The sequence below is a fragment of the Mirounga leonina genome, unplaced genomic scaffold (assembly GCF_011800145.1).
Source record: "Mirounga leonina isolate KUSES-001 unplaced genomic scaffold, KU_Mleo_1.0 Mir_418, whole genome shotgun sequence".
NCBI lineage: Eukaryota > Metazoa > Chordata > Mammalia > Carnivora > Phocidae > Mirounga > Mirounga leonina.
The window spans coordinates 5126514-5139553 of record NW_023270739.1 but is presented as its reverse complement, the minus strand read 5'-3'; the positions used below and the strand labels follow the sequence as shown (position 1 = coordinate 5139553).

The following is a 13040-nucleotide window of genomic DNA, read 5'->3' as shown; positions in this document are numbered from 1 at the left end:
CTCTCTAGCATAATAGAAATATTCTCTATCCCTTTTTTTTTTTAAGATTTATTTGAGAGAGAGAGATTATGAGAGAGAGAGAGCACATGAGACGGGGGAGGGTCAGAGGGAGAAGCAGGCTCCCTGCCGAGCAGGGAGCCCGATGTGGGACTCCATTCAGGGACTCCAGGATCATGACCTGAGCCGAAGGCAGTCGCTTAACCAACTGAGCCACCCAGGTGCCCCAAAATATTCTCTGTCTTGATGATCGCGGATGACATTTAGACATTTATTTACTGATACTCACCAAAGTGTACACTTAAAATTTGTGCATTTTAATCTGCATGTAAATTCACTAAAGGTGAAGTTTTGCAAAGGTGAGGCTGAGGACATGGCTTTTGTGTGAGTAAGGAGGAGGATCTGTGTGAGGCTAATGTGCCCTGATGTTGCCTGGTGGTCGCAAGAGCTCTGTCGGTGTTGACGCCAGCATTTCAGGGGCTGTCTGCAGGTTGTCCGCCCTCCACTGCTGCATCCCCAGTGCCTCGAACAAACCTGAAAGTGGTCTTGGCCTTCTGGAATTACCAGACAGTGAACAAACAAACTTAAGTCGGGAGCAAGAAGAGCTATGAAAAAATTTGGAGCTGTGGAGAAGAGGGGAGGTGGATTGTGTGCGAGGTGACAGAAGGGGAAGGCCTCTCAGAGGGGAGACATTTGGATGGAGACTAGGAGGAAGCGAGGCAGTGAGCATAGCTGGGGCAAGGGAGTAATCCAGGCAGAGGCCCTGAGGTGGGGGGGGATTTGGTGAGAAATAGCTGGAGCCAGGGGAGCAAGAGGAGAGCAGTAGGTGATGAGGACGGAGGAGCCAGGCTGAGAGGACGTGGTCACGGAGCCTTGTAAGGCCTCTTGTCAGAGTGAGCCGAGTGACGTGGTCTGACTCGTGTCTGAGATGGGGCCCTCCTACTGCTGGGTGAATGCCTTTGAGGGGCAGGGGTGCAAACGAGCGAGTGAGAAGGCTGTACGGTGACCCCGATGGAAGCTGATGGCTTGGTCAAGGGCCACAGTGGGAGGTGGTAAGAGCGGTGAGATCTGCCAGCAGGGCTTGCCTGGGGGCTGAATGTGGGGGACAAGTGGAGGGGGAGCCAGAGGGCCTTCTGAGTATCTGGAGAGTGGGGGTGGGTCTGTGGACCTGGGAGGGACTGGGCAGGGGCAGGTTTGGGGCAGAAATTCAAGAGCTTGCGTTTGCTCATTGGTATGTCTGCGGGATGTGCGGCTAGAGCCAGGGAAGCTGTTGCAGATGTGGCTCTGGATTTCAGTGGTGAGATATGGACCTAAAGGCCACGGCCTGCCCCTGCTCACCACTGCGTCTCCCGGCTCTCTCCTGGCAGACGGTGCCAACCCCAGCTGCAGCAGGCTGCCAGGTGTGTGTCTGTTGGAGGACCCTCCACAGAGGCTGCGGTGGCAGGCCCACCTGGAGTTCACCCATAACCACGATGTGGGGGATCTCACCTGGGACAAGATTGCCATCTCTCTGCCCCGCTCGGAGAAGCTTCGCTCCCTGGTGCTGGCCGGCATCCCACACAGCATGAGGCCACAGGTGAAGCTGCGAGGGAGGGGCCGCCGCGCAGAGGGGGAGGGTTCAGGTGTCCCACCAAAAGCTCATGGCAGCTCCCTCCTGCAGCTGTGGATGCGGCTCTCCGGGGCCCTGCAGAAGAAGAGGAATTCTGAGCTGTCCTACCGAGAGGTGGTGAAGAACAGCTCCAATGATGAGACCATTGCTGCCAAACAGGTGAGGGGGGCCCTGCAGGAAGCACTTTCTGGTCAGAAACCGTGTGTGGGCCTGCAGGAGGGCAGTGAGCTGCCTGGGGTTACAGGAAGCTGCCCCTCTTGGTCTCTCCTTGGCAGGGGTGGCCTGGGAGAGCAGGCGGCCGTGTGGTAGCCCTTACACTCCCAGACACGTGTCTGCGCTTCCTGGGTCCTCTGTAGGCAGCAGGGACAATTGTCAAAAAGATCACCAAACCTGGGCGGGCACGTTACCTGGAGATTTTAAATACAGATTTCCAGGCCTCATTCCAGAGAGTCTAAATTCTGTAGCTCTGGCTTGAGGCTCAGGGATCTGTAATTTTATTTTTCTAAGTTCCCCTGGTGAATCTGGTGGAATCAGCTACATACTAGCTGAGCTCTAATCCTGAAGGAAGGAGGGTAAACTTTGACCCAGAGCATTAGGAATCCTCATTCCTGGGTGAAAAGCCTGCCTGGGGTTTGTCCCACACAGGGGACCCCCAGCTTCCCTCCCAGGGGTGCCTCAGGTGTCACCAGCATGGAGGGTGGTGTGGGCCTCGCGGCGTGAGGCTGCGTCTCACGGGGGCTCGTTGGGGGTGGGCTGCGGGCAGATTGAGAAGGACCTGCTCCGCACCATGCCCAGCAACGCCTGCTTCGCCAACGTGAGCAGCATCGGGGTGCCCCGCCTGCGCAGGGTTCTCCGCGCCCTGGCCTGGCTCTACCCAGAGATCGGCTACTGCCAGGGCACAGGCATGGTGAGCACAGCCCAGAAGGGGCAGTAGGATGGGTGGCGGGGCCAGAAGGGGCAGTAGGATGGGTGGCGGGGCTGGGGCGGGAACCCCCCCCCCAGAGGGCTGGGCCTGCCAAATATGTTGGTTCCACCCGAGGAGAGCATGCGGTCTATGAGGTGACCCCCAGAGGGGGGGTACCTCTTCTAATTCACATGGAGACCTGGGTACAGGCCCCCTGTCCCCCTGCCCTGGCCAGGTGGCTGCCTGCCTCCTGCTGTTCCTAGAGGAGGAGGATGCTTTCTGGATGATGTGCGCCATCATCGAGGACCTGCTCCCTGCCTCCTACTTCAGCACCACTCTGCTGGGCGTCCAGACAGACCAGCGGGTCCTGCGCCACCTCATCGTCCAGTACCTGCCCCGCTTGGACAAGCTGCTCCAGGAGCATGACATTGGTGAGGGGGCCAGCACCCACCCTCTTCTTTGGGGTCACGGGGGTCCTGTGACTCTGGCTCAGATACTGCAGGTCTGAGGCCTCCGGACCCAGCAGGGGACAGGGCAGCTGTGTTGGGAGGAAGGAGCTCACCTGACAGGGGCCAAGCCCTCCATCAGCAGCACACGCAGTCTTGGGGTGCTCCTGTTCTCTGATGTTCCCTGACGGCCTGTCTCCTCCCTCCTCCTGGAGCAGGCGAGGCCGCTTGCTCTTTGGGAGCGACACTCCCCCTTCTCCCCAGGCCCCCGCTTTCAGGCTGCGCCATGCTGGCTGTCCCTGGCTCCAGCCACAAAGGCTCCGGTCTGTATCTGCAGAGCTGTCCCTCATCACGCTGCACTGGTTCCTCACGGCCTTCGCCAGCGTGGTGCATATCAAGCTGCTGCTGCGCCTCTGGGACCTGTTTTTCTACGAGGGCTCCCTGGTGCTGTTCCAGACCACGCTGGGCATGCTGCGCCTCAAGGTCTGCTGGGGCCCTGTCCCACCTGGGGCCCCTCCCCTGGGGGGCCTGCCGTGGGGTTCCGCCTTCAGCACCGTGCGGCCTGACCACCGGCCCCTCCTCACAGGCCCACGGTGGGGTGGGGTCCCCTGGGGCCCGGGACTCCTTGTGCTCAGCGTGATCATCCAGGGAGGTCACACGTGCCCGAGGACGGTGATCAGGGTCCGCTCGCAGGCCTGGCATTTGGCGGTGATGCCCCCTGCCCTACTCCTTGCCTCGCATGGCCCAGGAGGAGGAGCTGATCCAGTCCGAGAACTCGGCCTCCATCTTCAACACGCTGTCAGACATACCTTCGCAGATGGCCGACGCCGAGCTGCTGCTGGGGGAGGCCATGCGGCTGGCCGGCTCCCTCACCGATGTGGCTGTGGAGACGCAGCGCCGCAAGCACCTGGCCTACCTCATTGCCGACCAGGGCCAGCTCCTGGGGACCAGTGCCACCACCAACCTCTCGCAGGTGGGCCCGTGAGGGAGGAGTCCCCACCTCACCCACAGGGTGGGGGGTCCCCGAGGAAGCCCAGAGTGAGAGAGGCTGCGGGGAAGCCTCCAGCCCTTCCTTGCTCTGCTGCCCGCCCCCCGGCCTGGCCCCCGGCCCGGTCAGACCACAGCTGTGCAAGGACCCGCTGCCCCGGCCTTCTGTGCGCCTCCGCTGTGACCTGCCCCGCGTGGGTGTAGGACACACCCGGCTTTGAACCGACCGCATTTCCGATGCTCCGAGCCGGCCGCAGAGGCCATTTCAGATGAGTTGGCATGAGACGCTGGCCCCAGGAGGAGCTCTCTCAGCTTCCTCCAGTGCTGGGGCGCCCGGCACCCCACCTGGCTGCCACTGACCCGCTCCCTGCCTGCAGGTCGTGCGTCGCAGGACCCAGCGGAGGAAGTCTGGCATCACCTCCCTGCTCTTTGGTGAGAACTGCTGTGGCAGCCGGTGCCGGGCTGGGTTCAGTGGCTCCTTCCCTGCCAGGGGGTCCCAGCTCACAGCGCTCCCTGCCCCAGCTGGCGGGGTGGGGATGTAGACCAGGGGGAGTCTGCCCTCAGACCTGGGCGTGGACCCTCAGCTTCCTGGGGGCTGGGGGGGCCATGGCTGCCATAGTTCTCTGGGGCTCCCAGGGGAGGACGACCTGGAGGTGCTCAAGGCCAAGAACATCAAGCAGACAGAACTGGTAGCTGACCTCCGGGAAGCCATCCTGCGCGTCGCACGCCATTTCCAGTGCACAGACCCCAAAAACTGTAGTGTGGTGAGTTGTGGGCTCAACTTGGGGGCTTGGGCTCCCCAGCCTCCTTGTGAGGCCCCAAAGCCCTGGCGAGGAGGCATCTCCCCCTTGAGCAGGCCTTTCTGCCCGTTGGGCAGGAGCTGAGCCCGGACTACAGCATGGAGAGCCACCAGCGGGACCATGAGAACTACGTGGCGTGCTCACGCAGCCACCGGCGCCGGGCCAAGGCCCTGCTGGACTTCGAGCGACATGACGACGACGAGCTGGGCTTCCGCAAAAATGACATCATCACGGTGCGTGGGGCGCAGGGAGCAGGCACCCCTGGGCTGTCCCACCCCGTCCCCGTTTTAGTCCCACCCGCCCGGCCGAGGGCGCAGCCGCATGGCTGCAGGCACAGGGCCTGGGCAACCAAGGCTTTGCTTCCTCCTCTTCTCCGCCGGCCGACCGTGCAGATCATATCTCAGAAGGACGAGCACTGCTGGGTCGGGGAGCTGAATGGCCTGAGAGGTGAGGCCTCCGTCCAGAGGAGGGGCGGGCTGGGCAGGGAACCCGGGAGCCCTGGCCGCCCTCCCCGTGCCCTCTGGCCTCTGCAGGAGCTGGGCTTTCTCAGCCAGCGAGCCTGCCCTCACACGGCCCTTACGCCCTTCCCGGGCGGGAGGTGTGCGGCCGCCGGCCGCCCGCTCCTCACGGGGCCCTGCTTCTCCCACAGGCTGGTTTCCAGCCAAGTTTGTGGAAGTCCTGGATGAACGGAGTAAAGAGGTAAGAGGGGACACAAGGCACGGCTGCCCCCGGGAGCTGCTGCCGCCTGACCTCGGCACCTGCTGGCTTGTGGCAGTGGCTGTGGGGACGGGGAGGGCGTGGCTGGCGCCTCTCAGACTCTGTCCCCCACCATCAGTACTCCATCGCGGGGGACGACACTGTGTCAGAGGGGGTCACGGACCTCGTTCGAGGGACCCTCTGCCCAGCTCTCAAGGCCCTGTTTGAACATGGGCTGAAGAAGCCCTCCCTGCTTGGGGGCGCCTGCCACCCATGGTTGTTTATCGAGGAGGTAAGTCAGTGGCTGGACCCACATCCCCCACCATCCTTTTCCTTGAGCTTCTGGGCCCCGTAGAGCTGACACAGGAGCTCACGGGGTGGCAGTATGCGCGCAGTTGGCCCCTGTGGCTTTGACCCGGTCCCTTCCCTGTTGTCCCTTACACTCACCTTGACCCCCAGGCAGCGGGCCGGGAGGTAGAGCGAGACTTTGACTCGGTGTATTCGCGCCTGGTGCTGTGTAAGACGTACAGGTAACAGGCTCCAGCGGCGCGCCCCGCGTCCCCCTGGCTGTCCCCGTGGGGGGAGGGGGAGGGCACAGCCTGAGCCGCGCTTCCTGGGGCAGCACTGGCAGCTTTGATCCGTCCCTCAGGTTGGACGAGGATGGCAAAGTCCTGACCCCGGAGGAGCTGCTCTACCGGGTAAGCGGGGTGGTGGGTGGGGCAGGCGTCCTGGGTTGGCAGCTGGAGCCCCCTGACAACTGGGCCCTCCCAGGCTGTGCAGTCTGTGAACGTGACCCACGACGCCGCACACGCACAAATGGACGTCAAGCTCCGGTCCCTCATCTGCGTGGGGCTCAAGTGAGTGTATCTGCCCACCGTGGGCCAGCGACAGTCCGGTCAGATGGCTGGTAGCCTGGGCGGTGGCCCTGTGGGGCAGCGGGGTGCCCGTGGGCTGGGCCTTCTGGGCCCGGGGCCTGGACAGACAGGGCAGCAGGGTGACTCCCAAAAGCCGTCCTCCAGTACAAGCCCGGCCATCGTTCTGTGGGCTGGGGAAGGCACTCGCGGGTTTTGTGAGGCAGAGATTTTAGCAAGGTGCCCGGTGAGGGGGGTCACCAGGAGTGAGGCCACCACAACCAACTAGCGAGGGGGCACCGGCTTGAAGGGAGCTTGGGCATCTGTGAGGCCCAGACCCGGGCCAGCGTGAGTCTGCTTTCTGCATTTGCCACCCAGCGGAGGGGACAGCCTCCAGGAGACCAGCTCCTAACATGGCCGTGGGCTTCCCTCCTGGACTGACCAGCAGGGCTAAGGTCCCTGGGTGCAGCAGGTGGTGGCCGAGTCTCAGACACAGAGAGGGAAGAACTGGGGCTGTGGGGACAGTGGGCCCGAGTGCCTCCCAGTGGGGAGGAGCCAGAGCTAGGCCGCTGTGCAGACACCGGCTCCCCGCCAAGGTGTGGGGGGAGAGGCGCCCACTCCTCCCCGCCTGTCCCCAGCGAGCAGGTCCTGCACCTGTGGCTCGAGGTGCTCTGCTCCAGCCTGCCTACTGTGGAGAAGTGGTACCAGCCCTGGTCCTTCCTGCGCAGCCCTGGCTGGGTCCAGATCAAGTGCGAGCTCCGGTGAGTCCCCTGCCCAGGGGCCCGGGGTGGGGTCGGCGCGGGCAGAGCTGACCGCTCCCTTCCTCACCTCCAGCGTCCTCTGCTGCTTCGCCTTCAGCCTCTCCCAGGACTGGGAACTTCCTGTGAAGAGAGAGGTGCGTGGTTGGGCTTGGCGCTCGGCCCTGCGGCCCGGCCCGCCTTCCCGCCGTGGGGACGGCCTGGGGTGGGGCAGGCCACCCCAGACACCTCGTGGGCAGCTCGGGCAGGGCCTGTGGGGACCCCGAGTGCCGGCATCACGCGGGCCACGAGCCGCTCTGGCCCCTGCCCCCTCGGGCTTCCTTGCCGTGTGATCCTGCATCCCCTGCTCTGCCGCCTGTGACAGAGGCTGTTCCCATGTGCAGGAGAAGAAGCCACTGAAGGAGGGTGTTCAGGACATGCTCGTGAAGCACCACCTCTTCAGCTGGGACATAGACGGGTGATGCTCTTCCTCCAGCGGCCCGTCAAGCCAGGCCTCCCCCCAACCTGCTGGCTACCGAGCAGCCCCTTCCTCAAGCAAGAAGAGGACAGCACAGTCCTGGCCAGGCTTGGGTCTGCTTGGGGATGGGGTCTGAGGTGGCCTGGGCCCATTCCAAGCTGCGGGGGGGGTCAAGGGAAAGCGACACTGGAGCTCTGGCCAGGCGGCACGGTGAACGGGGACACCACCTGGAACACTCAGGATGTCACTAGAGGACAGTGGGCGGCAGGAGCAGAAGGTGGGGCTGAGCCGGCTTCTCCCAGTGCCTAGGGGAGTGCCCGGCCCGGGCCCCAGTTTCAGAGTTTGTACCAGCCAAAACCTCGTGAGGAGGTGGGGCGCCATCTCTGTTCTGTCCGTTTGTGCTCAGGAAGGGGAGGGGGTGGCCACAGGCTCTTTGGCTTGTCAATAAATTGTGTCCTTGGGAAACCACCTCCCGTCTTCTGTCCAGCCAGGGCCATAGAGCTGTATGTCCAAGGTTCTGTCCTTTCTGGAATGGTCTAGAAAGCCTAGGAGCCAGCCCTATCACCCACCTCCTCCATGGACTGAACAAAAATGGACCAAAATCAGTGTTTTAGTTTTTATTTTAAAAAGTCCACACAGCTTCCCGACCTCTGTCCCAGCACTGGTTTGGTGACTCCATCCCTAATCCCGTTAACAACAGTGACAGGCCAGAAGGGAGGCTGGGCCCCAGGGCAAGAGGTGGCCACAGCTTGAGGGCTGACACCCCTCCTGTCCCAGGGCCACCGCGGCTGCAGTGAGGCAGCGGGACGGAATGTGGGGGGGTGGGTGTGGCCGGGAAGCACCTCTGCCCTCGTGGCACTAGTCGGAGCAGGGCACAGGCTGTGGCAGGGTGTCTACATGTCAAACACGCGTGATGGGGCCGAGGTGAGCTGCATCCAACCCCAGGAGCGGTGGTCTCCAGGCCCTTCTACATTGTGCACAGAATGGGAGGGAGCGCAAATCCACCTCCCAGCCCCCCAAAATAGATGTATACATATGTATGGCAATATAGATATAGAGATATATACACCTGTACAGAAACCGTTTGCCACCAGCCACTAAAGGGTTACACAACACCAAGACACTAAAATGGCAAGGGACTCCTCTCCCAGGAAGCCTGGGACCCTGGGGTTGGCATCACGGGGAACAGGGAGGTAGAGGCCCAGCTAGTTTCTTCCCTCGCGGGGGGGGGGGGGGGGGGGGGCGCGGCGAGGGGGAGAGAAGGAAGGAGATCCGCCCTGGGCCTCGCCTGCCTGAGCAAACTGCAGCCAGACTGCACCTCCGACCTCACAAAAGGAGGTCAATAGAATGGCCCTGGCCTGTCCAGGCCTCCTGAACTCTAGGCTGAGACCAAAGCTGCTCCTGGGCGGCTTCTCTCCTTGGTGAGCCTGAGCCAGGTGGCAGCATGGCCTGCTCCAGCCTCCCAGGGAGGGGCAAGCAGGGCCTGTGATTGTCAGGACTCATGACCACATGGAGGTGGGATCAGGCCGAGCGCGCGGAGCTCCCAGGAGTTACCAAGGCTCCCCGGCTTCCAGCCCCTCCTGTCCCGTCCCTGCAGCCTGAGAGCTACAAGCAGGAATCCCAGTGGAGTTGCAAGTCGTGACCGTCGAGGAAGTCCGTGGAGAAGAGGCTGGGTGCAGTGGTGCTGAGCGGGGCCAGGCTGAGCACGGGGCCGCCCGATGACAGCTCCAGCCAGTCCATGCTGTCCAGGTGGCCATCAGCCAGGTCCAGGCCTACACCGCTGGGCTCAGGGGCAAAGTGCAATTCCGAGGTGTCCATGGGTGAGGGGGGGTGGTCCAGGATGGCAGAGCTGCTCAGCATCTGGCTGTGGAGGTCGTCGATGAGGGAGAGGGGTTCTGGCCCCTCATGCCCGCCCGTCAGCAGGGGCAGTCCCGTGCTGCTCTCCAGGAAGTCCTCTAGGCGCCCAGGGAGGACAGGAGAGCCCGAGGGAGGCGGCGGCACCTGGGGGAGCTCAGCAGAGGGGGGGGACGGCGTGGCCAGGGGTGACCCGCAAGTTGCCATCGAGGGGGGCTTCTCTTTCTCTGGTAAGGAAGGTGGTGGCTCCTTGAAATCTGCTGAAATTTCTGGCAAACAACAAAGTGAATGGATGTCAGGAACCAGGCCTGAAAAGGACCTGAGGCTGGCCCTACTTTACACCACATACAAAAAGTTAACTCCAAATAGGTCAAAGACCTAAATTGGGGAGCTGAAACCACAGAACTCTTAGGGAAAAATGGGGAAATCTTCACTGGATTCGGTAATGATTTCTTGGTTGCACCAAAAACGCAACAATAAAAATACATTAACTAGATCGTATAAAAAATTTTAAATTTGTGCACCAAAGGACACCATCAAGAGCAAAGACAACCCAGAGTGGGAGGAAATGTCCGCACACCTTGGATCTGATGGTTCACATCCAGACTAAAGAGCTCCAACTTAACAAAACCCCACAGGGAAAAAGGGCAAAGGACTCCACCATTTCTCCAATGAAAGATCTGCAAATGACCCGTAAGGACAAGAGAAGATGCTCAACCTCATTAGTCTTTAGGGAAATGCAAATCAAACCCACAAAGGACCACCACCTCACACCCAGTAGGATGGCTAGTAGTAAGTGTTGGTGAGGATGTAGAGAGATGGGAGCCTTTGTGCACGGCTGGTGGGAACAAACACGGTGCAGCCGCTGTGGAAGACGTGCAGGGATCCCAGCAGATGCAAGTACGCCAGCGCTCACAGCACCATACGTACAACAGCCTAAGTCCGCTCAAGTGTCCCTCACGGGTGAGCAGATCGGCACAAGGTATTCTGTCCCTACAGTGGGATCTCACGCGGCCATTAAAAGGCAGGAAACTGATGACCAGCTACAACACGGATGAACCTTGAGGGCACTGTGCTATGTGAAGTAAGCCAGAAACCAAAGGACAGGTACTAGAAGATTCCACTGGTATGAGGTCCCTAGAGCAGGCAAATTCAGAGCAGAGAGTAGAACAGAGGTTCCCCGGGGGTTGGGGGAGGGAGTTCCTGCCTACCAGGATCCAAGTGTCAGTCCAGGATGACGAAAACATTCTACAGACGGATGGTGGTGATGGCTGCACAACACTGAATGTATTTAATGCTACTGAATTTATACATTTTAAAATGACCAGAATGGCAAATTTTATGTGTATTTCACCACAATAAAAAAAAAATACATGCAGAAACCAACCAGGCTTGCTCCCTGGCACTCCCGCTCTCCTCCCGTCCCAGCCTGACACGCCTGCCCATCTCACCAAGCTCGGTCTCCCCAGATGCCCACCCCCATTCAAATGCCTTCCCGGGGCATCTGTGCCACCTCTCTGGCCAGTTCTGTGTTCCTCGGGGGGCAGACGGACAGCACCCCCAGCTCCCTTTCTCTGCCATGCCTTCACTGCTAGCGCTCAAGGCCTGGCCTGCTCCCTCTCTGCTTCTGGCATCATCTCTTTTTCCAGGAAGCCTGAGCCCTCCCAGTTTGGGTTCCTGTCTGGACACCAGGAACTCCCCAAATCTGTGCCCAGGCCCCTCTCCCAGGCTCCAGACCAGCCTCTCCAACGGCCTGCGAGCACCGCCCAGCCCAGTAGCCTCAGTGCCCCCTGTGCTTCTTAGAAATGTGCCTCAGACGCCAGACTCCAGAATCCGCAGAGCCTTGCTAAGGTCAGAATCTGACCTTGAGGGTAACATCAGCTCTTACACTCTGCGGGGTTTCTTTTTGAGATAAAATCCACCATTTTATTTACTTAAAATTAAAAAAAAAAATGATCCCTACACCCTACACGGGGTTCGAACTCACAACCCCAAGGTCAAGAGTCAGATGTTCCATGGACTGAACCAGCCAGGTGCCCATAAATGTCACCATTTTAAAGTGTACGATTCCCCGGCTGAGCACTCACTTCACCTGTACCATCTTGCTAACCCTCCCCCTACTGCCACCAGTAAAGCGCTCAGAGAACTTCCACGCACCCTGCCTTCTTGGCTGCTGCCATCAGGGAACTCCCCCAGCTCCTACCTGACGCTGAGCCCCCCTCACCTGCCCTGCGCCCCCCGCACTCAGGGACCTCCGCCACCAGCACGCAAACAGGCTGGCTCCTTGCTCACTTTGCAGGAAACCCTCTGCAGAGAGCCATCCGGACTTGCTGGCTCCTACACCCCCCAGGCCCTTGCTCATGGTCCCACTGTAGCACCTGGCTGAGGTCACCAGCGGCCAACCATGATGCTAACCCCGTGACCAGATCTTGGTCACTGTCTCCCCTGGCCACCCAGTGACAGCCCTGGACTTCAGGACTTCACGGTCTTGAGGACACCCTCCCACTCTGCCCACTGCGGAGCATGATCTGCTCGTGCCCCTGGACTATGCCTCATCCTCCTCTCTGCTCACCCAATCTCATGGCTCCAAATGTGCATCTAGATGCCAACAGGTGACGCCCCTGCTTGGCTGTCTCAGGACACAGCCTGAGGCTGCACGGACGCATCCCCAGTGCACCCCCTGGCAGTCTTGCAGCTGCATCTGGGTCACTCAGGCCGAACCCTTGGTAACATCCATGGCTGTCATCCTATCGTCTTGCCACACACAGGCCTAATCCATAAGGAAATCGGCTGGCTCTCCAAAATACACCGAGACTCGGGTCCTTCTCCACCTCCCTGCCACAGGCTGGCCCGGGCCCCCTGGACTCCCACAGCGGCCTCCTAGCTCCTGCCCTTCCAGCTAGAACAACCCTCCATTCAACTTCGCCCAGAGTCCGAGCCCTTCCGCCATGCGCCCGTGAGGCCTCGCGATCTGCCCCGACCTGCGACTTCTCTCCCTCCTGTGCCCACCCCGCCCCTCGAGCACACCTGGCCCCACAGGTGCCCCCCAGGGAGCCCAACAAGGTCAACTCAAATGCCCCCACACACCTGAGACCCTCCCCAGCTTTCCGTAATATCTGCTCCTCCCACGATACAATCTACTATTCATTCATCTCACACTAGACCGTGCAAAGGTGAACATCTCTGTTTTGTTCATCACTGCACCCCAGGCCACGGCGACAGTGCCCACCACGCAGTGGGTGCTGGGTAAAGCAATCAATGCTTGAGGGCTGCACCCCTGAGCGGTGTCCTTGTCCAAGCCCTGGAGACGGTATACGTCTCAGCTGTTGCTACATCCAAACTACAAGGCCCGTCAGCCCCTTAAGTGTTCCATAACGGAACAAAAATCAGTAAATCAAGCACCCTAGGGCTGAACACAACCTATGGGGCAAGGAGGAGGTTGGTGGAGGAGTCAGCTCAGGAGTCTGGGCTTTACCTCCACTCTGAATAAGAATGTCAAACAGGTCATCCATCTGCTGGCTGGAGGAACCATTCTCCTGTAGGACAAATAGGGGAAAAAAAAAAAATGAAAATCTAGAGCAGGAGGCCTCCAGCCTAGCTCAGGGCAGAACCCCTTCCTTCCACCCTTGAGTTGGCAGCCAGACCTGCAGAGCCCACCGGCCTGGGCTCAGGCTCCCAGAG

At 60.7% G+C, this 13040-nt stretch overlaps 2 protein-coding genes across 11 annotated transcripts in view; one reads left to right on the top strand and one right to left on the bottom strand.

The window, feature by feature from the left end:
* The window catches only part of SGSM3 (small G protein signaling modulator 3), a 50532-nt gene extending 42559 nt beyond the window's left edge, over positions 1-7973 (top strand). For 3 of the 5 annotated variants that reach the window (XM_034987455.1, XM_034987457.1, XM_034987456.1), the window contains 18 exons: positions 1365-1573; positions 1658-1765; positions 2370-2513; positions 2746-2941; positions 3294-3439; positions 3705-3929; positions 4321-4375; positions 4580-4707; positions 4800-4976; positions 5136-5190; positions 5393-5442; positions 5579-5731; positions 5899-5969; positions 6089-6137; positions 6211-6296; positions 6929-7051; positions 7125-7185; positions 7432-7973. In XM_034987455.1, coding sequence (XP_034843346.1) covers positions 1365-1573; positions 1658-1765; positions 2370-2513; positions 2746-2941; positions 3294-3439; positions 3705-3929; positions 4321-4375; positions 4580-4707; positions 4800-4976; positions 5136-5190; positions 5393-5442; positions 5579-5731; positions 5899-5969; positions 6089-6137; positions 6211-6296; positions 6929-7051; positions 7125-7185; positions 7432-7509 — 2114 coding nt within the window. In that variant the 3' untranslated portion in view covers positions 7510-7973. The remainder of the gene's footprint in view (positions 1-1364; positions 1574-1657; positions 1766-2369; positions 2514-2745; positions 2942-3293; positions 3440-3704; positions 3930-4320; positions 4376-4579; positions 4708-4799; positions 4977-5135; positions 5191-5392; positions 5443-5578; positions 5732-5898; positions 5970-6088; positions 6138-6210; positions 6297-6928; positions 7052-7124; positions 7186-7431) is intronic. The other 2 variants (XM_034987458.1, XM_034987459.1) reach the window with 2 other exon arrangements.
* A 760-nt stretch (positions 7974-8733) lies between these two features.
* MRTFA (myocardin related transcription factor A) overlaps positions 8734-13040 on the bottom strand; it is a 195351-nt gene continuing 191044 nt past the window's right edge. For all 6 annotated transcript variants that reach the window (XM_034987452.1, XM_034987449.1, XM_034987450.1 and 3 more), the window contains 2 exons: positions 12835-12895; positions 8734-9628 (listed from right to left, as the gene is read on the bottom strand). In XM_034987452.1, coding sequence (XP_034843343.1) covers positions 9111-9628; positions 12835-12895 — 579 coding nt within the window. In that variant the 3' untranslated portion in view covers positions 8734-9110. The remainder of the gene's footprint in view (positions 9629-12834; positions 12896-13040) is intronic.